The sequence below is a fragment of the Procambarus clarkii genome, chromosome 83 (genome assembly GCF_040958095.1).
Source record: "Procambarus clarkii isolate CNS0578487 chromosome 83, FALCON_Pclarkii_2.0, whole genome shotgun sequence".
NCBI classification, from domain to species: domain Eukaryota; kingdom Metazoa; phylum Arthropoda; class Malacostraca; order Decapoda; family Cambaridae; genus Procambarus; species Procambarus clarkii.
The window spans coordinates 857414-883819 of NC_091232.1; the positions used below are offsets into that span (position 1 = coordinate 857414).

The 26406-nt window shown below is 44.5% G+C and overlaps 1 protein-coding gene across 9 annotated transcripts in view; it reads right to left on the reverse strand.

Moving 5' to 3' along the window:
* The window catches only part of trh (PAS domain-containing protein trachealess), a 1432279-nt gene that overhangs the window by 769802 nt on the left and 636071 nt on the right, over positions 1–26406 (reverse strand). For 2 of the 9 annotated variants that reach the window (XM_069316264.1, XM_069316261.1), the window contains exon 1: positions 305–648. The exons of the other annotated variants lie outside the window; for them this stretch is intronic. In XM_069316264.1, coding sequence (XP_069172365.1) covers positions 305–354 — 50 coding nt within the window. In that variant the 5' untranslated portion in view covers positions 355–648. Of the gene's footprint in view, positions 1–304; positions 649–26406 lie in introns of those variants that run through there. 9 annotated transcript variants of the gene reach the window in all.

The window sequence follows — 26406 nt, forward strand, 5'->3', positions numbered from 1 at the left end:
GGCACTGGTGTAGGAGGCCAACGCCAGCTCTGTCACTGCGGACACTCCTGGCCAATCACCTGTCAACTCATTTGGCAGCTCAATCCGAGGCCCTGGTATACGAGGATGACGATTGTTAACGAAATGTTATCTTAAATTAATAAACACGCAGGGTATCGCCATCCCGATGAGAATAACTTCTCTTCCAGCAGCGTGACATGGCACCACCACCAAGCATGACAAGAGTGCCACAGCATCCATGCCACAACAACGTTGCCACATGCACACAGCAACAACATCCAGGACCTCTGGTTGCCATACTTACTTGCGTTTAGCTGGACTGGAGAGCTCCATGATGACGCTAGTAGCGGTCATTGTGGACACCTGTGGCCGCCTAGCACAAGCTCACTATATTGCACACTCCCTAGTACTAAGCTTCTAGTCTGATTCATACTTCTACAAGAGCTTCTAAAGAGCATTTAAACACATTTTTACATCTGTACAAGGACAAGCTCTACACCAATTATCACAGTTTAATACACACCAGTGCCACAGAGCAAAGCCAGCATGCACGACGCGGATTCGAAACATAAATTACGGGTTTTAGCAAGTTGTAATATATATATTACGGGTTAGAGTAATCCTACTGGCCTCCCCCACGCACACCTCACTTAGGCTTCCGCAAATGCTATGCTGGTTTGGCCCACTGGCTACTAAACATGAACTGCATCAACCAGTGCCCACGGGACCCGCGTGCCCAGAGTGTCGTACTGTTACACACACACACACACACCCGGCCCATGCCCAAACTTTATTTACACATTTTATTCCTGGAAATGAGTGCTGTTCCTGATGACTAATGATGAGGGAGATGAGTGTTTGTTGTTATACTCTGGTTGGAGACAGCATATTGAGAGGCATACAGTGTTAGCCTAGGAGGCTGGAAAGGTATAACTGAATTCCGCAGGTGCTCATACGTCTGGCTCAGGTGAATATCACACCTGTACACCAGTAGTTATCACTTGGCCAAAATAAATATTCATTCTCTTTGGGATTATTTCACAAGGATCATATCCAGAGAGAGTCGGAGAGGCTAAGACAATGAGGATAAGCCGGGTGGCGAGTGTGGGGCGAGGATTACTGCCTCACCTTCTGGCTTTGTTGACAGTGAGAGTTGTGGAGCCGGATAGCCCCGGCAACCCCAGCCGAGAGTGTGGGACCGGCCGGCTGGTACCCCACAGGCCTCAGTTGTGATTGGGTCGCCCGCCAGCTCTACCCCTACTATTGGCTCGTGGAATATTTAATACAACCTGCCTGCGCTCTATCACACCCGCACGGAGGCGAATTCAGCCAACTTGACGCTCCTCGACTAGACTGGCCAGGTGCGGCGGCCAGGCTGCGTGCCGGAGGATGGGGAAGAGGATTACACTGGAGAGTTTCAGTTCCCTGTGCTTACCTGATAGTGGTGGCAGATGCAGCATCCCTCCAGGGTATCTACCTGTTAGGACCAACGGGCAGACCGAAAGGGCTTAACCCACGAGTGGCGACGCACGCGTGAATGTGTCCTAACTCTCCCGTTATGAAGGGCCCTCCCACTGTCTCCCATACCTCAATTTCATTCCCCCATTCTCCACCCAAACACCACCTACCCATTGAGGAGGGAGACTTAAGGGCGCAAACCACGACATACAAGGTGAATAATTTAAGCCTCCCATGACGGCAACCTAGAAGTGTTATTTATGGGACGCTGGTCCGGAGAGCGTCCCCGAACCCTCCCGGTTGGGAGGTGAATGTTTACACTGCTGTTAGCACTGGTGGGGTGCCAGACGCGCCCACAAGGACTATACCCTGAGGGGAAGGATAGGTGGCACTTGTGGCACTCCCTACGATGGCCAGAATAGGCAATCTCTCCTCCCTATTCTCCAATATCTTCGCCTTTACTTCATCGCGACCAGAGTTATTGAGACATTATTTGTAAGAGAGATCACCATCCACACACCCCTGGTCCACCACTATCACCACACACACCCCTGGTCCACCACTATCACCACACACACCCCTGGTCCACCACTATCACCACACACACCCCTGGTCCACCACTATCACCACATACACCCCTGGTCCACCACTATCACCACACACACCCCTGGTCCACCACTATCACCACACACACCCCTGGTCCACCACTATCACCACACACACCCCTGGTCCACCACTATCACCACACACACACCCCTGGTCCAGCACTATCACCACACACCCCTGGTCCACCACTATCACCACACACACCCCTGGTCCACCACTATCCCCACACACACACCCCTGGTCCACCACACACACACCCCTGGTCCACCACTATCACCACACACACACCCCTGGTCCACCACTATCACCACACACACCCCTGGTCCACCACTATCACCAGACACACCATTGGTCCACCACTATCACCACACACACCCCTGGTCCACCACTATCACCACACACATTCCCTGGTTCACCACTATCCCCACACACAGAGGCGGGACCAAAGAGCCAGAGCTCAACCCCCGCAAGCACAATTAGGTAAGTAAGTACACACACCTGGTCCACCACTATCACCACACACACCCCTGGTCTACCACTATCACCACACACACCCCTGGTCCACCACTATCACCACACACACACCCCTGGTCCACCACTATCACCACACACACCCCAGGTCCACCACTATCACCACACACACACCCCTGGTCCACCACTATCACCACACACACCCCTGGTCCACCACTATCACCACTGAGGGACAGAAAGCAGATTCACTTTCAGGAGGTTTCAGGAGGTTTCAGCGGAAGAATGTAACAAGTGGGGTCCCACATGGCTCTGTCTTGGGACCGCTGCTGTTCCTAATTTATGTGAACGATCTTCCCAAGGGAAGGAAAGGGAATTATCATGGGAAAGTGTCAAGCCATTACGACTACATATCACTGAGAAGGGGTCAGGATAAGGATTGGGGGATAGGGGGGGGGAAGGAATAGTGCCTAACCACTTGGACGGTCAGATGGGTCAACACATTGCACAATTCTTAACACGTGTGAGAATTTTGTATTTTGTATACGTTTTTTTCATGTGAGTCAATAATATTGAACGAAAAATAAGTACTAAAGAAAATACAATATACTTAATAAAATATACTTAATAAATATATACTTATAAATAAATATAATAAATATAATATATAAATAAAATAAACAAATAATAAATATATAAATATAATAAATATAATAAATATAATAAATATACTTAATAAAATATACTTCCTTCAATATTGTGACTTTCTAATTAATTAAATTTTGATACTAATTCAGTTCCTGAAATTGTAATAAATAGTTACACAATAATTTTGTTGTTTTCATTTATAACGAAAAACTAAAAAAGAAGTAAAGACAAAATTAAATAAAAGTCAGGAATGGAAACTAAAACAAACTAAATCAGGAAATAAAAATAAATATGGATGAATAAAGAAAAGGAAAAAATTTTATTAATGCTAATATTTTTAATCGAATTGATGATTTTATATATATTAAGAATTATTTTAATTCATAAGAAGTTATAACCGAAGCCGGCGTCACCTCGGAGAGAAGCCATTTATGTCGTTTTCCGGTTTTGGACAAACCGGAAAGCGATTTTCTACTTATGTTGCAAAGACTAACTAAACTAACCTAAACTACCCTTACTAGGCCTAACACACGCTAACACCTAATATAGCACATGTGTATAGTACACTAGGCCTAGGAATTTGTTTTTGTTTTTAGCTACTTTTTTCGGCCTATAAGGTGAATAGTACTAAATTCTACTATCTGCTTAGTACGCCAACGTACTATGGTGCACATAGTTACATAAAGTACTAGCTAAACAGGAGAATGGGTTGGTTGGTGACAATTTGGGTGAAGGCGGGTAAGAGGCCAAGCCTGGGAGGCAAGCTGGCTAACACTCACGCAGCAGGAAGCGTTTCCCGCCGAAAGCTAACCGGAAGCGGGGACACGGGATCTCCAGGCAAGTTGGAATTGTGATAGGCTGGCTGCCGGGGGGGCGCGACCAATTAGAACACGCCGTGACGTCACTGCCCGCGTCGTGAGTGGGAGACTAGAGCGATGTCGTTCCTATCCTTCGTCCCGAGTGGACGCCCCATTTTTCTTTATAGCCAGAAGCAGTCTAGCCCGTAGAGAGGGACGCTAGCTGGTATACACGATGGTCGAAGTGGAGATGCCGAGTAGCTACTCAAGGAGCATTCGGCAGTGCTCAAACAGCTAGAAGTGGGCGATGAGTCACAATAACGTGGCTAAAGTATGTTGACCAGACCACACACTAAAAGGTGAAGGGACGATGATGTTTCGGTCCGTCCTGGACTATTTCTGAAGTCAACAATCGACTTGAGAATGGTCCAGGATGGACCGAAACGTCGTCGTCCCTTCACCTTCTAGTGTGTCCAAGCTAGGTCCAGGGTGGCTAGGTCCAAGCTGGCTAGGTCCGCGGGTGGCTAGGTCCGCGGGTGGCTAGGTCCAGGGTGGCTAGGTCCACGGGTGGCTAGGTCCAGGGGTGGCTAGGTCCAGGGGTGGCTAGGTCCAGGGGTGGCTAGGTCCAGGGGTGGCTAGGTCCAGGGTGGCTAGGTCCAGGGGTGGCTAGGTCCAGGGGTGGCTAGGTCAAGAATTACTCCATTCACAGATTTCAAACAATGATCTAAACGAGAGGGTGATGTAGCCATTGAATTGGTGACCAACACACAACTCCAAGTCTCGAGCATTCCTGTATACACTTCGAAGAGTGCATAGACATAGTAATTAGTTCTACCGTTCCGTTGTTATGGTGCCATGGTGGCGTGCCATGGGGTGCCATGGTGGCGTGCCATGGGGTGCCATGGTAGCATACCATGGTAGCGTGCCATGGTGGGGTACCATGGTAGGGTGCCATGGTGCCAGCTCTCTAACTAGTAAACACACGTTTATCCACCGTAGTGGGTTGACTGTCCCCTAGTTGTTAATATTTGGACTTTATATGCCTTTTTCAGACTTCTGGAAGACCCGCTGTCTAGAGAGCTAAAATTAACATGTTAATTTGCGTATGATACGGCATCTCTGGAGGTGTTCCTGCCGCCTATGATGATGTTATGTCTGTTCATCATCTTGTTCATCCAAATGTTCCATCATCTTTTCTACTTCTACGTCGCCTAGTGCTTCTTTTCCGTCACAGTTCGTCTCGCACTAACGTTCAGATTTCTCTGTTATAGTCTTCTTGGAGTATATTATTGAGTTCCTCACACATAACCCCGTTTTCTGTGATACAGTTTGGTCTTCCTTGCCTGTTGACGCTCTCAATGTTGTTTGTTGGGGGCGATAGTTGTAGTGGTGGTAGTGGTGGTGGTGGTGGTAGTGGTGGTGGTGGTGGTGGTGGTAGTGGTGGTGGCAGTGTTAAGGTTGCGAGTTGTGGTAAGGCTGGGGTGGTGGTAGAGAAGGTAGGAGTGAGGGGTGCTGATAGTGGTGTTGGTTAGGTGGTAGGTTTGAATGAGAGAAGGATGGTGGTAGCGAGGGTGGCGATGGTGGTGGTGGGGGTGATACGGGTGGTGGTAATGACAGTATTAAGGGTGCTGGTGATAGTAGTGGTGAAGATGGAGGTGGTGATGCTCGAGGTGGTGACGATGGTGGTGGTAGTGACAGTGATAGTAATGCTGGTGGTGGTGCTAGTGACACTGGTAGTGATGCTGTTGGTGGTGGTGGTGATAGTGGTGGTAGTGACAGTGGTAGTGATGCTGGTGGTGATGGTGGTGGTTGTGACAGTGATAGTGGTAATGCTGCTGGTGGTGGTAGTGATACTGGTGATGCTGGTGGTGGTGGCGACACTGGTAGTAATGCTGGTGGTGGTAGTGATAGTGGTGATGCTGGTGGTGGTAGAGGTGGTGACGAAGGAGGCAGCGAGTCCGTCCGTCCGTGAGAGACTAATTAAGAGTCTGGCTGCGAGTCTTCCTACTTCATCAAGGTTGTCGGCTGTCACTGGTATCAAGAGAGGCGGGGAGAGGAAGGCCGCGGGAGGCTGCGACACCACGCAGGAGGAGGAGTGGTGGGGAAGATGGGGGAGGGGAGGCAGGACAGGAAGGGGAGGCAGGAGAGGGGAAGGGGAGGCAGGAGAGGGGAAGGGGAGGCAGGACAGGAAGGGGAGGCAGGATGGGGAAGGGGAGGCAGGAGGCAGCGTCCGAGTCAAGAGAAGAATGAGAGGCAAGAAACAAGAAAAATATTTTCAAACAGGTTGAAAAATAGAAGAAACAAAAAGTAAACAAATAGAAAACAAAAACAAACAATGGGAACCCAAACAAACACAAACTAAGAATAGTAACAATGGTGGTTAATAGTAACAAACACCCATGTAATGAAGTGTACACAAGACTAAACCACCACCTCAACACCACCATAATTACACATCAATTACTCATCCTAGTCCACCGTCGCCTGAAGCACACAGTCACCATTTAAATTACATAAAAAATGCTCACGAGTGTTCAACAGTGCATACTTATACCATAGTTATGTGGGGGGGGAGTGTGTGAGGAGAGGGGGGGGGGGTAATATGTGAGGAGAGGGGGGGGGGGTAATATGTGAGGAGAGGGGGGGGTAATATGTGAGGAGAGGGGGGGGGGTAATATGTGAGGAGAGGGGGGGGGGTAATATGTGAGGAGAGGGGGGGGGTAATATGTGAGGAGAGGGGGGGGGTAATATGTGAGGAGAGAGGGGAGGGACAATGTATGAGGAAAGAGAAGGAGAGAAAGGTGAGGAAAGATAGAATAAGAGCAGACAATAAACCAGACATAATAACATAATACACAACACTAACAAAATATAAGTGAAACAAAGAAAAATTAAACAAAAGCAATAAAAGAATACAGTGAATATTATATGTAAAATATATATATTAAAATAAAGCTGTTATGACAAAAGATTGAGAAACAGAGGAAGAAAAAGACACAACAAAGCACTGTGAAAAGATAATCACTAAACCGCAGGAAGTAAAAAAAAAATGATAAACGTTCGAAAAAGAAGTGCAATATATTCTATAAATTCAAGGAATGCATTTTTAAAAATAGAAGTGTTATAACTATATAAAATATGAGCGTGAGAGAGGAACCTTGTGGTTCCCAATTAAACAAAAAAACATTAACTGATATAAAAAAAATACATTTTCAGGACTTCACAAGAGAATCATAAATATTCCAAGAAAATAGAACATTCAGAAGGGCAGTTACTTCTGAGACAGCCCCTGAAGCTGCCTCCCTCTCATGCTAAAATATTGAATTATCGAACTATCGAAGCAGCTGCTGTGGAAGAATGCAGCACTTTTAGCAGCAGCACTGAGACCACCATCAACAGCAGAACAGCACCACCACCGCCATTAGCAGCAGCAGCTGTATTAACATCAATAACGTGTGTAATATATACCTATAATAGGTTAAGTAATAATTGTAATTACGAAGCAATAAGATGCTTATCTTAACATACTAAGAAGGTTAGGTGAGGTCGGTGTTTTCTATGAAGCTTTTCAAGGTAAACTAAAATATTCACAATAAATTAGTATGTCACATATGCACGTATTCAATAAGTCAATATTGACTGTAAGAAAGTGCGAGAACGGGTTGGCAATAGCAGTGGAAGAATGAGCAGCAGTAGAGGCACGAGCAGCAGTCGCAGCGATAGAAATGGCAGGGGCAGCAGAAGCGGTAGAAACAGCAGTGGTTTAAGCGGCAGCAGTAGTGTGCCGGCCCCACATAAGTAGTTAAGCAGAACGATTGAGTAATAAGACAATTATTCAGAGTTCAACGCCTTCATTCTGGCACATGATGAGTTGCGATCAGGTGTAATCCAGAGAAACACTTGTGAGAGCTGGTGGTCAGGTCTATCTTGGCAGGCTGGCAGGCAGGCTGGCAGGCAGGCAGGCAGGCAGGCAGGCAGGCAGGCAGGCAGGCAGGCAGGCAGGCAGGCAGGCAGGCAGGCAGGCAGGCAGGCAGGCAGGCTTTCGGACAGACACGTACACACCCACAAAACCCCAAGCATTATCACCGGAGGCACACATTAACGGGATAACATCAGTGATGAATGTAAAGCTGGCCAGTATTTGTGTAGCCATGAAGCACCTAGACAAGAAAGCTCTCAGGACATAGTTCACTTCCCATGTTAGACCGGTAATAAACCATGTTGCCACTGTGTGGAATCCCAACCTGGAAAACCCCTCAAAGCAAATCTAAAAGACTGGTCCCGAAGTTAGAGGACAAAACAAACTAGGAAACGCTGAGCCACAAACCTCATAGTGCTGAAACAAAGATGAATATGTGGCGACATGAATAAATGTAAGACTTTTAGACTTTTAGATTCTAGCTTGAAACTAGAATCTTTAAATGAGCCTCAGGGATGCAAGATACAGTGGAAATGTAGAGAGCGAGAGGAACATTCTGGAGGGAGAGAGAGCAAGACGAACTTAACTCCGTAAGCGGTTTCACGAGTTCAATAATAAGCAAGAGGGGGGTAGGGAAGGGAACTATCAGGAGAGCGCGCTAAGGCATTAGACTAAATACCACAGGGAAGGGGTCAGGATTAGAATTTAGGATGGGCCCGGGGAAAGGAATGGTGCCCAACCACTTGGACGGCCGGGGATTGAACGCCGACCTGCATGAAGCGAGACCCTCGCTCTACAGTCCACTGCAAGAGGGGTAGGGTAAAACTTATGAATGTTGTTTTAAACGCGAGGAAAGAGATTTACCAGTCTGGCCGATGTAAACACATGCATACTAAATACAAGAAAAGGAGTACACACAACCTACTACAGACGAGGTAGAGTTCTTAATTAACATGGGCTTAACTGTATTATCATTTTTGAACACAGTTAATATTAAGACTTTTCAGGGCAAGATGTACTAGACCATCAGAATTAGGTAATACCAAGATAACCCCCTCAAGATAACCAACGAGCTTTTTATTTCTGGCTTAGACTTGGGAGCTTGTTTATAGAACGTCCTTTTTTGCTCGACTAAACGCGAAATCCAAGACCGATTTTGAGTATTAACTTCTTCACAATTTCAAATATTTTTGTTATTTCTACATTGCAAAATTCCGGGGTGCAAACTCTCAGGGCTTTGAGAAACATTCCAGAAAATACTGCCCGCTTAACCTGAACATGATGATTGGAGTAAAAATGAACATGCGAGCAAAAATTGGTAAGTTTCTTATACACATTGAATTTGAAACTCTTACCGATTCTCTGAATTATGACCTCTAAAAAAAAAGCAGAACATCATTCTCTTCATTCTCAATTGTGAATTTAATTGACGGAACCAGCGAATTAAGCTGAATGAGGAAATTAGTTTGGTCATGGTTAACCGGCCACAGGCACAAAATATCGTCAACGTACCACAACAAATTCTAGGGTAAAATCCTGGGCAAGATATTCGTTTCAAAACACTTCATGTACAAAATGCTCAAAACAGGGGAGAGGAGATTACCCATCGCCATGCCAAATGTTTGTTTATAAAATGAATCATTAAAACTGAAATACTTATCTATAATGCACAATTGTATGAGTTCAACAATGGGAGCCGGTCGGCCGAGCGGACAGCACACGGGACTTGTGATCCTGTGGTCCTGGGTTCGATCCCAGGCGCCGGCGAGAAAACAATGGGCAGAGTTTCTTTCACCCTATGCCCCTGTTACCTAGCAGAAAAATAGGTACCTGGGTGTTAGTCAGCTGTCACGGGCTGCTTCCTGGGGGTGGAGGCCTGGTCGAGGACCGGGCCGCGGGGACACTAAAAGCCCCGAAATCATCTCAAGATAACCTCAAGATGGTGTTAATAGATAGTTATAGTTAGGGTAAGAACGCCAACAGGTCATCAACAGGAACTCTAGTGAAGAGCCGTCACATCAAAACTCACAAGTTTAAAATCAAAATTTAATTTCAAACCAGACAACTTGTTAACAAACAACTTGGACTTGGTTATGTGTGAGAAATGTAATGCTTGCTACAGGAGACAAGACTAGGACCAGCCATTTGGAACGTCTATATACCACAGATCCAACAGAACTAATAATAGATCTTGCAGGATTATTGGGTTTATGCATTTTAATAAGACCATATAGATATGGTAGGGAAGGGGGAACGACTTGAAAACTTAGGAATCAATTCCTTATCGTTCTTGAGCAATGTTTTAAGAGTTTTGTTAAAATGTGCAATAACTTTTTCAATAGGGTCACTATTAACCGGAAAGTAAGTGTCTCTGTCATTCAATAATAGGTTAATTTTTTTCCATGTACGTTTTACTCTTTTTATATGATAAAAAGATAATAAACTCAACATAAAATTAGACAAGGAGGCTCTTCATCTTGTCTAATTTTGTCTTCATTTTATAAAAGGGATGAAAATGTATTGTCTTAAATATAGAGCATCTTCAGAATTTAATAGTTTATAAACTGAAAAGGATAACAGATAAAAAATAAATTGAACGTTTCTAAATATAACAAACATTTTCTTGCTCTTGTTTAATTTTATGTTGAACTAGATTTATTTAAACATAAGACTAGACAAGAGGAAAAAAAACTATTAATCCTCTTTAAAATTTAAGGTCTTTTCTCCTGTGAAGACTAACAACACGGTGGTGGTCACGTCTGGATTATCAAGAGGTCATTAGAGGCGATCTATGCGCGTCTTGAGTGTCCACACACACACACACACACACACACACGCACGCTGCTGGGAGCGTGGAGTACATTCAACCCCAATCTGGGGTATGTTTAGTTGAAAGGAACAGTAGAATATATATATATTTTTTGCGCGTAATTCAAGTTTTTTTCTGTGTGTGTGTGTTTGTGTGCGTACTCACCTATTTGTGCTTGCGGGGGTTGAGCTTTGGCTCTTTGGTCCCGCCTCTCAACTGTCAATCAACTGGTGTAAACATTCTCCCCCCCCCACACACACACGCACGCACTCAACCCCCCCCCCTCCCCGCACACACTTCTCTTCTGGATCGTTTCAACAAACTTATATCATGTACCAGACGAGCCAAAGTAGAAGGTATTTGTAGGGCGCGCGAACCAGTCCGCAACCCAACACACCCACTAAAACAACCGCAAACCAATTACAAAATGCCCAACCAAACAATGAATGAATATCCAGAGTCTTCTATAATAACACCCCCCCCCCCCAGGTTAGAATACAAACTATCATTCGGGGCCTTGTTACGGCCACTATGGGTCGCAACCGGGTTCTTTGCTGGAGGAACCAAAGTACTAGTATCTGACCCCAAGTCGGTAGTGACTTTCAAGGAGTGAGCTTGGTAATGCAAGTAAAACACAAGGACGGAGTTGAGAGGTATACGACACTTCATCAATTATCAATATATTCACATATCACTTTCCCATCACTTGAAATAGAATCATAAACGAAGTATTACTACACTGATATATACACGTGTCACTCTCATAGGACACTAAGCGCTCCTTGATGCTCATACAATGCAGCCTTGTCAACTTCCGTGTTTCCTCAACACACAGTACCGTCCTCAACCAGTACTGGGAAACACCAACGAGTCTACCCTAGCAATGGGCCAGCGTATCGACAGTCTCACTAGATGCTCCTTGTGAACGCCCACAATCACTCTCCAGCCTGGTGCTGGCAGGGAACATCAGCCTCGCGCTGCTGGGCCTCTACACGAACAAATACAAGGGTAGCGAACCCCTGGCAGGAGCTTCTTGCAACTAGCTAGTTACACTCCTCCGTAGCACCTCACTGTCGGTCGTCTCTTCCTTTAGCCAGTCCCAGGATACGCCGAATTCTGTCACTGCCACTTCACAGGCAGACAGCAGATACTACTCAGTTCCTCTTCGGCGGCGGCTCACTGTTCACGTAAAGCAGAATGGAGTAGAGAGATAATAGGCTGCCCTGGGTAGACTGCCTGTCTTCGTACCACCACAGCCCTACGTCGCCTCTGTGGATACAGACACGTTATCAGTAAACTGGCCAGTACTTGTGAACTAAGAAATACCACTTACGGACTCTGACTTTGACATACTACTCATATCCCCAATAGATGGCGTTGATTTCTAGGCGCCACCTCACCAGAGGTCAGCTCCAGCGACTCTTCGGGCTGACCAAGACAGGAATCTAGAGTCTCTTGCAGGTATCATACTGCCACCACCAGATGGCGTCGTCCATTTAGTGGGGAGTTTAGGGAGCAGACTCACAGATGGCGTTGACGTTGCTACTCCATGCTCCGACGATGGAGTCGGGTTCGTAACAGGACCTCAATCTTGCACTGACCGGGGAATACTAAAGTGCGACACGCTTCACTAGAGCTTATGGTGGCTACACGTTACCCCAAGGTCCAGGAAGCATCCTTCTACGAAACCTGTACATCTTTCCTACATCATGACGGCTTTGTTTACCTTTACTAAATACTTCATGAGCTTTGAAACTTCACGATGCAAGGTTGTTATTGTTACTAACAACCTCGTCGTGCTTCGGAGCTCATAAACAGTTTATTGTATGCAAACAAAGACGCTGTGATTAAGGCAAGATGTACAGGTTTCGTAAATGGTTGTGTAAATGTTTGATGGATCCTGATATTGGCGCTCAGAACCCCGGAAGATGTTGCGAGTCCTTTGCCACCCACTGTGTAGCCCTCATGACCAGTTGCCACAATGAGACACCAGGGCCTCAGTTGCCACAATGAGAGACCTGGACCTCAGTTGCCACAATGAGACACCAGGACCTCAGTTGCCACAATGAGACACCAGGACCTCAGTTGCCACAATGAGACACCAGGACCTCAGTTGCCACAATGAGACACCAGGACCTCAGTTGCCACAATGAGACACCAGGGCCTCAGTTGCCACAATGAGACACCAGGGCCTCAGTTGCCACAATGAAAAAGACATCAAGGCCTCGGTTGCCACAGCGTCTGAGGCCGCCAGAAACAATGGCCGCATAAATTCACAATTTTTACCGGTTTATTATTTGCTAATTGACGGTGAAGCTCATGAACTCCTGAGTAAGAGAGCCATGGTTGCTAGGGAAGGCTGGGCCTCCAGGGCCATGGTTGCTAGGGGAGACTGGGCCTCCAGGGCCATGGTTGCTAGGGAAGGCTGGGCCTCCAGGGCCATGGTTGCTAGGGGAGACTGGGCCTCCAGGGCCATGGTTGCTAGGGAAGACTGGGCCTCCAGGGTCATAGTTGCTAGGGGAGGCTAGACCTGTAGAATCAGGGGCGCCGAAGGGTTCCTGCCACAACTGCAGAATCAGGGGTAGCAATGTGTTGCTTCACCTGTGGGCTCAGGGGCAGGTGCTGGTCCCAAATGTTCAGGAGGTGCAAGGGGACTCTATCCCCCTCCCAGCCAGCTCTGTGGAGCCTGTAGAGCCCAGGGATGAACGGCTCTAACAAGTGAACGAACGCCACTCCCAGTGAATTGGTTGGACAAGTGATTAAATGCCAAGGATGAAATTATTGAGTTATAGCCAAGAAAGAACAAGCTGAATAACTGGGTGAAGGATAAGGATGAACAGGCTAAACAAATGGCTGTAGGATAAGGATGAACATGCTGGATAAATGATTGAAAATCAAGGATGAACATGCTGGATAGATGGGTGTAGGATGAGGGTGAACAGGATGGGTAAATGGGTAAAGGTCGAGCTGGGTAATGAGATGGATAAACAGACCAGGATACACGAGTGAACACTCCCAACAGCACCAAACTGTAGTGACTGGCCGCCACTCAGTGTGCCACTATAGAAAATCCTGAAGCTTTTGTATCTACCATTAATTTCATAAAAAACAGTCAATATATTCTCAGATCAAACCACTTATTATATTTATTGTAACTCCCAACTACTCATACCCACCCTACAGACCCCAACGGTAATGCGACTGTAGATTACAGTCTACTGTAGTCTGTAGACTACACGCCCCGACGACCAGGTGTCGTCTGTAGACTCGAGACGACCAAATCTGTTTGTCGTGTTAGTGGTCGGGGACTGTCATAGGCGGCACGGAGCCGAGCCCATTGCCGCCCTTTATAGGAGATCGGTTCCCATTGCGACTCCCAACGACGTCTGAAATTGTTATTTTTTTAGAAAGTTTTTCAGCTATTCATAAATGTTGTATGTTCTGATTGCATATTTGCATTCTAGAGGCTACCAACACTTTTATGGCACAACCTTGAAGCATCAGAGATTCGGGCCTAAAATGTACGAAACATTGGTCCAATCACCCAGACCATGGACGCTCACAATAAGGATGGGTCTCGGAAATACCTAACTGGCACCCAACTGAGACTTTAAACCTTCCATGAAGCAAGGAAATTAACCCGAGTTCGAATCTCTTATAAGCCAAGTGAATGTGCGTGCGCGTATGTGTGTGGTGATGGGGGTAAGGGGAGGGGTAAGGGGGTGGGGGGAAGGGGGTAAGGGGGAAGGGGGTGGGGGTAGAACCGTCGTTTAGCATGGGAGAGTCGAATGTAAGGATCGAAACTTGGATTATCCAAATAAAAGATGATTTATAGCTTTCATTTTCAATAATTACTATTATTTCTGAGTAAATTACACCATTATACCTACAGAATAAGATTAGGCTGTCCCCCCCACTTGAAATTGCTGAACAATTTTCTACTCATAAATACAAAAACGATACACGTGGTCAAGATACATCTTAAAAATTGCACTGTGTTCTTAGTCGAAATCACACAAGTTCACAAATACTGCAACATTTACTATCCAATCCAATCGCAAATGATGGAGCAATGTGTGTGTTTATCATTTTATTAAATATGTGTATAAGATGGACAGTACATCGCCTTCTTGCTATTTCTTCCAGCCGAAGACGACAATCACCGGGCTTCCGGAACCTTACGAGTGCTCGATCTAATTTTCTGTCGTGGGGGAACAAGTGACTTACACCTGTGCTAGGATCCAACCTGTTCTCGCACTTTCGTACAATGTGGACTTATTAAATAAGTGTATATGTGACATACTAATTTATTGTGAATATTTTAGTTTACCTTGAAAAGCTTCATAGAAAACACCGACCTTACCTAACCTTCTTAGTATGTTAAGATAAGCATCTTATTGCTTCGTAATTACAATTATTACTTAACCTATTATAGGTATAGGTTAAGTAATAATTGTAATTATGAAGCAATAAGATGCTTATCTTAACATACTAAGAAGGTTAGGTAAGGTCGGTGTTTTCTATGAAGCTTTTCAAGGTAAACTAAAATATTCACAATAAATTAGTATGTCACATATGCACGTATTTAATAAGTCAATATTGACTGTACGAAAGTGCGAGAACGGGTTGCAGGATCATCAAGCATTTACGCAGCCACTTACGAAGTCTGTACTGTTGTTAATATTGTTATAAACAACCTCGTAGTGTCTCGGAGCTCGTAAACTGTTCAGTAAATGTAAACAAAGCCGCCATGACTAAGATGTATAGGTCTCCTTAATGGATGCGTTGATGATTGATGAATCCTGGCAGAAAAATCGAACCCTTGATGAATTGGTTTTGAGCTATGTCCAACCGCTTGGGCTGGACGGTAAAGAGACTGTCTCGCCTCATGCAGGTCGGCGTTCAATCCTCGATCGTCCAAGTGGTTGGGCACCATTTCTTCCTCCCCGTCCCACCCCAAGTCCTTATCCTGACTCCTTCCAAGTGCTATATATTCGTAATGATATGGCGCTTTCTTTTGATAATTCCCTTCCTTTCTTACGCTACCTACTGCGCTAAACGTTAGCGCTGGAGTTCAGAAAGCACTTACGTCTCCACTAACGATTTTTGTACCTCTTTTCTTGATCATGGCAGCCTATCTTGAGGTTATCTTGAGTTGATTTTGGGGCTTTTTAGTGTCCCCGCGGCCCGGTCCTCGACCAGGCCTCCACCCCCAGGAAGCAGCCCGTGACAGCTGACTAACACCCAGGTACCTATTTACTGCTAGGTAACAGGGGCATCAGGGTGAAAGAAACTCTGCTCATCGTTTCTCGCCGGCGCCGGGGATCGAACCCGGGACCACAGGATCACGTATCCAGCGTGCTGTCTGTGGGTGGAAGGCGACGGTCCAAATGGAGCAGGGGGGGGGGGGAAGTGGATTATTGAGAATATTAAAACGTGTTAACAAGACAATATTAATATTCCGCAAAGTGTTAAAAGCTGTATTCCAGGAATATGTTACATGCTGTAATCCTGGCCCGTCGTACTGTACCCTTGGGGATGTATTACTTAAAGTGAGTGTCAGACTACATTCTTCAGCAGCGCCCAGGTCCATGCCTCTCTCTCGGGCGATTTGACAAACGGGACATTTGAAGTGGTTTTGTCCAGCGAGAAGCGTATGAATCTATACTATCCACTTAACCTTACTGAAGTAGATACTTATTAGCCCGAGGAGCAGCAGTAGAAGCGTGCTTTTTATGTCAATAAAGAGCCATCGTTTCCACGCTGTAGTTGATACTGCCAGAACTACGGTGTACTGTGAAGACTGATTGCACTGTGAGGACTGGCTGCACCAGCGACATCAACCACTATAAAACAGGAATACAAATTACAAGACATCCACTACTGGTACTCCTCCACCTTCAGGATATTCAAGCTTGCTTAAAGACTACAAGCTGGCCACGAGGCCGACAGCTTAATGCTGCAGGAGGGAAGCTGCGACGCGCTCACATCTTCCTGGAGAACCCGCTTAAGGAACAACTCAGCCTTGAGCGTTATGGCCTCCACCCGCACCTCTTTCTGCCTCTCAACATCCACCCACACATCTCTTTCTGCCTCTCAACATCCACCCACACACCTCTTTCTGCCTCTCAACATCCACCCGCACCTCTTTCTGCCTCTCAACATCCACCCACACATCTCTTTCTGCCTCTCAACATCCACCCACACACCTCTTTCTGCCTCTCAACATCCACCCGCACCTCTTTCTGCCTCTCAACATCCACCCACACAATTGCCGTGAGTGACAAACACACAAAATAAAACAACAACATCACGTCTAATGACGTTGAGATATAAAGTCAACGTAAATTCCTGACATAAATTAATAATAATTATTATTACTTTTATTATTGTTGTCAAATTCTTGAAATTATCATGTTCATTCATACACCAGTTGAACGGTTACAAATTTTCCATTTTATATACACATTCAAATGTTAATGAATATAAGTCAAATACCTATGTAGGTGTTAAGAATGTATGTCGAGAGTTGGTATCAACCTGAGTGTGAATCGCCACTCAATCAGAAGCGAGTGAGTGACAGGTGGTCAGATAGGCGACTTATCAGTGACCCCGACCCACCGTATAGGGACGCGAGGAAGGAACCCACTAGACCTGTAATACCCTAATGACACGGAGAGTTATAATGCGTGTACCGTGTTACTGGTCATGCCTGAAATTTACGGTACAGTAGCTTACATGGATTACAAGGGATACCAGCCAGGGGCCAGATTCACGAAGCAGTTACGCAAGCACTTACGTACGTGTACATCTTTCCTCAATCTTTGACGGCTTTGGTTACATTTATTAAACAGCTTACAAGCATGAAAACTTGCCAATCAACTGTTGTTATTGTTATAAACAGCCTCCTGGTGCTTCGGAGCTCATTAACTGTTTAATAATTGTAAACAAAGCCGCCAAAGATTGAGAAAAGATGTACAGGTTCGTAAGTGCTTGCGTAACTGCTTCGTGAATCTGGCCCCTGTTTTGTAGGACACGGGGGGGGGGAGGGGGGGTTCAATTGTATCTCAGCTCATGGTCTTAAGAACACGGGGATTTAAGTGTATAGTTCATGGTTTTGAAGATACGAGGGTTCAAGTGTATTCCAGTTCAAGGTTTAAGTGGGCGATGTCTCTTCATGAGCATTCACTTCGTGGTAATGTACTCCCAAACCCACAGGACTCGAATCCTCACCAGGATTCGTGGTGAGGATTCGAACCTGCGTTACGTTACTGTGGATTTCACGTTACTGCGATTTCTCTGTGTATCAGACTTTACTGTTTACAAAGCTTCTCGAGAGGAGAGCTTGAGTAGATATAATGAAATATGTGTTAGTACAAGCACTTCTTTGGACAAATTTGGAGTTTTATGTCTAATACGCGTTTTGTTAGACCTGTTAAAAGAGCTTATTAGGAATAGTCTAACGCTTCATCATGTCTCATAAAAGCTTGATTAGGTTTAATAAGCACCTTATTAAATCAAATAAATACACTGCTTTGGTCTAGTGTTTTATTGCATTAAACCAAGGAGCTTTATTTGATCTACTCGTGGGGAAATGTATTGATTAGTAACGACGATAGATTGATTATTGATCTATTCATCTCAATCCAACGACAGTTCTATCTGTAATCAATAGACACTTAAAAGCCTTGATGCTGAGACCAGCGCCTCAGCGGGCAGAGGAGAGGTTATCTTGAGGTTATCTTGAGATGATTTCGGGGCTTTTAGTGTCCCTGCGGCCCGGTCCTCGACCAGGCCTCCACCCTCAGGAAGCAGCCCGTGATAGCTGGCTAACTCCCAGGTACCTATTTTACTGCTAGGTAACAGGGGCATAGGGTGAAAGAAACTCTGCCCTTTGTTTCTCGCCGGCGCCTGGGATCGAACCCAGGACCACAGGATCACAAGTCCAGCGTGCTGTCCGCTCGGCCGACCGGCTCCCGGAGAGGAACCAAGCCAGTATTTATCAGCATCATCTCTACCCTGAGAGAACGTTCAACGGAGCCAAAAGTTAACAGGTGTTCAATATGTTATCGCGTTGAAACGAAAGCTTCAGACTTTTCTAATCCGACGTTTTAATGACATGTTTGCGTCCTGGGAGCATGTTCGTAGTGCAGGATACAGGGGAAATAATTTGACTTTCCACGCTTTTGACTGAAGTTATATATGACTGAAGTTATATATGACTGAAGTTATATATGACTGAAGTTATATATGACTGAAGTTATATATGACTGAAGTTGATGTGTAGTCTTATATTTTGTATCTGTAATAAATCTTGTGCCGTCAATTTTTGCAGTAGACGCATCAAATACTTGTGGCGGTGGACAGAACCAACAGAGATTTTCACTGTAGTCTCATTCTGAAAGAAAGGAGACTATAGTGAGAGAGACTAAAGTGACTTTCAGACATTGAAAGTCTGACTTTCACCATGCTGGTGTGCGTCTAAATTAGCAGCTGGAGGATACGTCTAACACAGATGGATATCCTCAGGGACTTGACTCTACATGTATCAGCAACAGGAAGTGCTCTTCAAAGCTGCATTTCGTTTCTCCGGGCAAAATATGAAGCGATATTATGGTTTTCCGTTTCTTACTGACCGAGACAGAAATTCTGTTAGTGGTAATTGAGGAGTTATTGGGTCAACACCTGATCCCTCTTCCCCAGGACGGAGCTCTTAACAGTCTGCTCGCCTCTAGGTACCTGTCTACTATTAGGCGAACCCCGCCAAACACACACCGAAACTACGACGTTGGTACAACGTTCGAACAAGTTTTAACACCTCCTAACCAGTTATAACAACCAATATAGTAAGTTGTAACAACGTTCTAATACGTCATAAACACGTTAAGCCAAGAAGTAACAACTTTATTACAAGTTGTAACAAGCGGAAAATAGAGTGTGTTTCGGTTTGTGTTTCTAGGGCTAGAACGCCATCGGTTGCAAGGAAATTTGCCCAGATGTCTCGCCCTATACGGGAGTCGAACCCGGGATCAAGTTCCATGCTCACCTCGCCAAGGAACCACTTCTCTTAGTCAGGTGGACTTTACCACCTACGTGAGGTAACTAACAAAGTCCACCCCACTATGTAACGGGTGTACTGGGACAATCTAATCAGACTCGACTCATTTATATTTCTGTCAATAACCAATCCGCTTGAGCCTAATCTATTTCCATTCAACCAGATGACCATTATCACGTTAAGGGGGAAAACAACATATTATACTTAGATTCTTGATATATTATTACACACACACACATATATATTATATATATAAATTATATATATATATATATATATATATATATATGTATATATATATATATATATATATATATATATATATATATATATATATATATATATATATATATATATATTAGCACATAAATATAGGAGCTTCGTTCGTGGACATAAATCATAGTGCCTGTCATCGAGCATATTATTTCTGACCGTTTATAACTTAATTCATCACTGGCTCCAGCGAAATCATAGTTCGTGTAAAGCTGTACGCTTGCATATAATATATATATATATATATATATATATATATATATATATATATATATATATATATATATATATATATATATATATATATATTGGTTGATGGTGGTAGGTAACCTTTGTAATCCCTGTCTGTAACACGCGCCTGAGGCTCAAGATCAGACACATAATTACGAAAACTACTGCAACCCACAACAAAAAAATACTAAAATAAGGTATAGAAGGTTTCTGGTGTGCAAGGAACACCTCAACACTGAAGTGATGAGTAGCGCGTCTGACCATCATCATGGACCGTGATGATGGCTTCATGTACATTAGTGATGATGTGGCATCAGCGAGTGGCCTCGTTAAGAGGCCAATCACTTCAGGGTTTACTATCCTTCTTTACGACTACCAATCTATCTGCGACTATCAATCTATCAACGTCTTTCCATCCACGTAAACATATGGTTTTATCGCTAAGATGGTGAGGCTACTCTCTCTCTCTCTCTCCGCGTCTACATCCGTACACCATCTTCCACTGTATGGCTGGTTGACGCAGAGGCTAACTTCGAGCAGGAGGAGGGTGATGTGTGTGTGTGTGTGTGTGTGTGTGTGTGTGTGTGTGTGTGTGTGTGTGTGTGTGTGTGTGTGTGTGTGTGTGTGTGTGTGTGTGTGTGTGTGTGTGTGTGTGTGTGTGTGTGTGTGTGTGTATGTGTGTGTGTGTGTGTGTGTGGGAAGAAACCTGGGAGGGTGTGAGGGGGAAGGCCAAGGGACAGATTCGAACCAAACATCACTAAGGTGCCCCATCTCGTCTAAATCTGTAATATGTCTGTCTGTCTATTCGAGGTTGGAAGCCAAATGCATGTGGCTAGCTTCACTTAATGTTTCCAGGAATTGCTGTTGGGTATGCGCCCCACATGGGCAGGTGGGGGAGAGGCAGCACAGAAAAGAGTGCCACTGTGCCACGGTGATCCCCCAAAACATGTGACTTGGATCATAATTATTTTGTTGCCATATAAAAGTTATACACTAATCAGACCGTATATATGGTTTAGTGTCATTCGACTTTTCGGATTGTCTATTAATGTTAGGTGATTATCGTTTATACAACAACTGTATGAGAAGTGTTCTTATTGCTTTATTACAGATATTGTAGAAGGGAGAGATGGGAGGGAGGGAGAGAAGAAGAGGGAGGGAGAGAGAGAAGCAGAGGGAGGGAGAGAGAGAGAAGCAGAGGGAGGGAGAGAGAGAGAGAAGCAGAGGGAGGGAGGGAGAGAGGCAGAGAGAGGGAGGAAAAGAGAGGGAAGGAATGAAGAGGAGAGAGAAAGGAGAGGGAGAAGGAGGGAAATATAATAGATATTAAAGGGGGAAAAATAGGTTGGGAGTCAATATACAAACCAAACTGACAGTTAGAAACGCGAGGTCAAAGAGCTAACAACTCGATCCTATATGCAAAAATATTAAATACTTGTGCGCGCACACGCACGCAAAAGAACGAAGGCGTTCTGTGCTGAGTTCGGGCGGAAAATGGCGCCATAGGCAGGTCGCGCAGTTAAGACATGGTCGTTGCAGTTAATTTTCCTGCTAGATAACTCACGTTATAAATGCCAGCAATACTCCAAGGGTCACTCAGGCGCCAAAACAACCATGTTCAAATTGTGCGCACGCGCACAGAGAGAGAGAGAGAGAGAGAGAGAGAGAGAGAGAGAGAGAGAGAGAGAGAGAGAGAGAGAGAGAGAGAGAGAGAGAGAGAGAGAGAGAGAGAGAGAGAGAGAGAGAGAGCAGGAAAAGTGAGCACATCCCAGATTACTTGAACACACCATTTAGAAATGAACATTATTATTCACTTTACCCTGTACTGTGAAGCAAGGTTTCTTTCTGACGCGAGTTTTCCCATTAATAAACGGTTTCTTTACATGCGAAGCAGTTAGGTTAGGAACTTATCTTCAAAAACCACTATGTTTATCTTCTCAGTAAGAGAATAACTGTAGAGAATAATTCACAATAGTGCGACTTAAAACAAACAACTCGACCCACCCACGAGAAAAAATGACGACGTTTGGGTCCATCATGGACTTTTGTGTCCGACGTTTCGGTCCGTCATGGACTTTTGATTTCTCCCGCTCCAAAAACACTGACACTCGATAACCATAACAGTTCCTAACTGCCTCGGTTGTCATTAAAGATTTGGTTTCTAACTGTTAAGGAAATTAACTTCCCTGAAAGCTGCAAAGTCTTCTAAACATTCAGTGATATGTCACTACAACTCTAAATACTTCGTATATTCATAACAGTGATATCAAAGCTTAAGAAACATGGCTGACCTCGAAGCTTAAGAAATAGGACAGAGCATCTTCAACTACAGTAGTCGGGAGGACAGTGAGCCCTCCAGCACCAATCAGCGAAGAGATTTCCACCTCTAAAGCAATTATAATTAATATCCATTTCACCTGTTATCATTGGCTCACCATCGTCACGTTATCTTCTAACGTAGGTAAAGTCAGAACCCCATTGAGCGTTATATTTTTTTCACCGTCAAAACTATCCATCTCAAGACACAGGAAACGAATAATGCTTCAGACTACAAAATGTATCTTAATTGTAATTAAATAGTACAAGTCAGTTGCTTAAGGTGGAAATGGTTCGGTACAAGTTACAAGCAGTGGTTGTGCACTAGGGGCCAGATTCACGAATCAGTTACGCAAGCACTTACGAACCTGTACATCTTTTATCAATCTTTGGCGGCTTTGTTTACAATTGTTAAAGAGTTAATGAGCTCCGAAGCACCAGGAGGCTATTTATAACAATAACAACACTTGTTTGGGAAATTTTCATGCTTGTAAACTGTTTAATAAATGTAACCAAAGCCGACAAAGATTAAGGGGAGATGTACACGTTCGTAAGTGCTTGCGTAAGTACTTTCGTGAATCTGGCCCCAGGTCGTTAAACGATTGGCAGCTCGTATGCCAGGAAAACAAGTGGGTATAAGGCTTGTCATGAGCTAAGGGACGAGGAAGCTCTCAGCCAGCTAACAGGAGTCAACAGTCGTCTCTTCCTGTGCCCACCTGAGGAAAAAAGTAACAAAAATGACATATTACTGTTACCACACCCGAGGACCAAGGACAGACAACGGGACAACAGGTCAATTTCGCGAACCGCTAACAGTTGCTAGGACACCAGCTGCTGACCTTGGGGGGGGGGGGGGGGGGAATTACCATGTCCAACTATTCAGGAAAAGGGGTTGACCTCAGAGTGCATTAAAACCGTAACGGCATCACCACAATATCCACGCCATACGTCACCAAACTAACCTTAATCATCCTTGAAAAGCCACAAAATACTACCTCGAAAGATGGGGCAAGTGGAAGGCACAATATCAAAACACTACAATTACAATAGAGTGAAAGTATTCAGACAATCTCGTTGCTTGAAAAGCCACACAAAAATGGTTTTCAAACGACACACTTCTAATAACTTGGCTAAAAGCAATATTTTATAATATATATATATATATATATATATATATATATATATATATATATATATATATATATATATATATATATTTATATATATATATATATATATATATATATATATATATATATATATATATATATATATATATATATATATATATATATATATATATAGATAAAGGAGCAAATTACAATCAGCTAACACTGCATCACAACACAATCACAACCCAACAAAAAAACTGCACACATTCTAACTAAATAGCAATCACAGAATGAGCAGAATGAATCATTACAACCAACGTACAACCATAACCTCAAAATTGCAACCATATAACAATAATTTCAACGAATATAACAAACACGACAACCTCTACATCAGGCACCACCCCCTTAAGACACAGCTAACGCCCGCTAGTGCTGCTAGTATCACCATCACTAGTACAGTTAAGGTTACAACCACTATCAACAACTACGGAACTAGCCCGCTAGGTTGAGGTTGTAATGGTGGGGGAAGGTTGTCATTGGCTGTGGTGTTATAGTTCTGGTGATGCTCCTGACACCTCCCCCCCCCCTAGATAAGGTGATGCTCCAGTCTCGCTTCATGCAGATCGGCGTTCAATCCCCGACCGTCCAAATGGTTGGGCACCGTTCCTTCCCCCCCTCCCCCCCCCCCACCTATCCCATCCCAAATCCTTAATCTTGACCCCTTCCAAGTGTCATATAGTCATAATGACTTGGCGCTTTCCCCCCTGATAGTTCCCTTCCCCTCCTGACACCCCCCCCCCCCCGTCCTAAATAGGATTATGCCCCCAGACCTCCCCTCCCCCCTCTCCCCCACAATGTTCAGGGACCCAACACAGGTCAGCCGTAGATGGCGCTCCACAAAAACACGCTAAACATTTCGAGGGAGAGTTGCTTATATATTCACTTCCAGGAGAGTCCTCGCCGCCTGCCTTACGGGCCTCAGGCAAGCGTTCTTGTCTATATTGTCTTGGTTCCACTTGTCTGTTGTGTCAACAACGGCACCGGCACAATGTCACTCATCCTCACACTAGGATGCTTAAAGCAGCGGCCGTCCTCCCCACACGTATTCAGCAATTATATGTAAAGTAATATTATTATACCTAAAAATTTTATGGTTAGTTAGGTGTAGGTTAGGTGTTCAAGTTCTTTTGGTGAATATTTGTATTTGAAGTTCGTGAGTGAAGCATTTATAGCAACCCGTCCTCGACTCAAGTCCATTACATCCAGCGGTCGACCCTACAGACACATTCATAAATTTTTACATGCTGTTCATTCAAAACGGGAATTTTCTTAAAAATAAATGAATACTATTATATATTAGCATATTGTGTATAAATAGGTTAGGTTAGGTTAGGTTAGGTGTTTAGGTTCTGTTGGCGATTATTTGTATTTGTAGTACGTGGGTGAAGCATTTACAGCGTTGTGATTCGAACAAAATTCGTCAGTGAAGCACTTGTTCCGGATATGTTCGAACGTCAGCAGTTGTGAGTCGTGTGTAAACCGCTTTTCATTCATAAACAGGGGGTTTGGCGGGTGCATGGAATCACTTTTGGATCTTTGTTTGGAGGACGGGCTGGGTTTATGAATGAAAAACGGTTTAAACTCGACTTACAACTGCTGACGTTCGAACACTTCCGGAACAAGTGCTTCACTGACGAATTTTGTTCGAATCACAACGCTGTAAATGCTTCACCCACGTACTTCCATTACAAATAATCGCCAACAGAACCTAAACACCTAACCTAATTTAACCTATGCCTATATATGCACAATATGCTAATTTATTATAATAATATATATTTGAGAAAACTTCCGTTTTGAATGAACAGCATGTAAAAATTTATGAATGTGTCTGTGGGGGTCGACCGCTGGATGTAATGGACTTGAGTCGAGAACAGGTTGGTCTGGGGCTCGAACATAATGAATCCCTAGTGGGGATCTAACAACCTGAATCCCTCGCCTGGTGGGGAGGTGGGGGGGAGCAAGGGAAGAGGGGTGTTAAACACAATGACTGTTTGGCAGGGATCAAACGAACCCGACCTAAACTCTACGTTAGGAGAACAAAATCCTTGCTGGGAATCTAAATGTTTCATCACGGGCTCCATTGTCTCCGGAGTTGGAGAGGGAGAGGGAGGAAGGGGGGGTTCTCGGTCGTCTCATTCTCTCCACGGAGATGAATCACCTCTCACACGAATTATGTTTCCACAATGCAATCCGTCCTCCAAACAAAGGATCCTAAATCCGTCCCGTGTAGTAGCCGGTTGCCCATTTTGTGAATGAAACATTCTTTACACACGATTTAAAGCTGGGTGTTTTTCTCTGGGTTTCCCGCGAAAAGTGACTGACAATATTCTTCTCTACTGCTAAACATTCGCGCACTTTAAATACCAATAATTACCTGCGGAATCAAGTAACTTAACTATGGCATTTATATTTGGGGAAATTACAGTTTTGCATGGCACCGTTTGCGAAATATTCTAAGCATGAGAGTGTGTGGATAAGGCAGCTGTGGCGTATGGATTAGCTAAGGATGGATACAGGTGATGATTAGGTAGGTAGGTGGTGGCAGCAGAACAAGGAGAGAAGGTGGTGATGAATGTAGGATGTAGAAGAACATAGGATGGAGAAGAACACCACCAAATTATTTATAACTATATAAATGGCATATATTA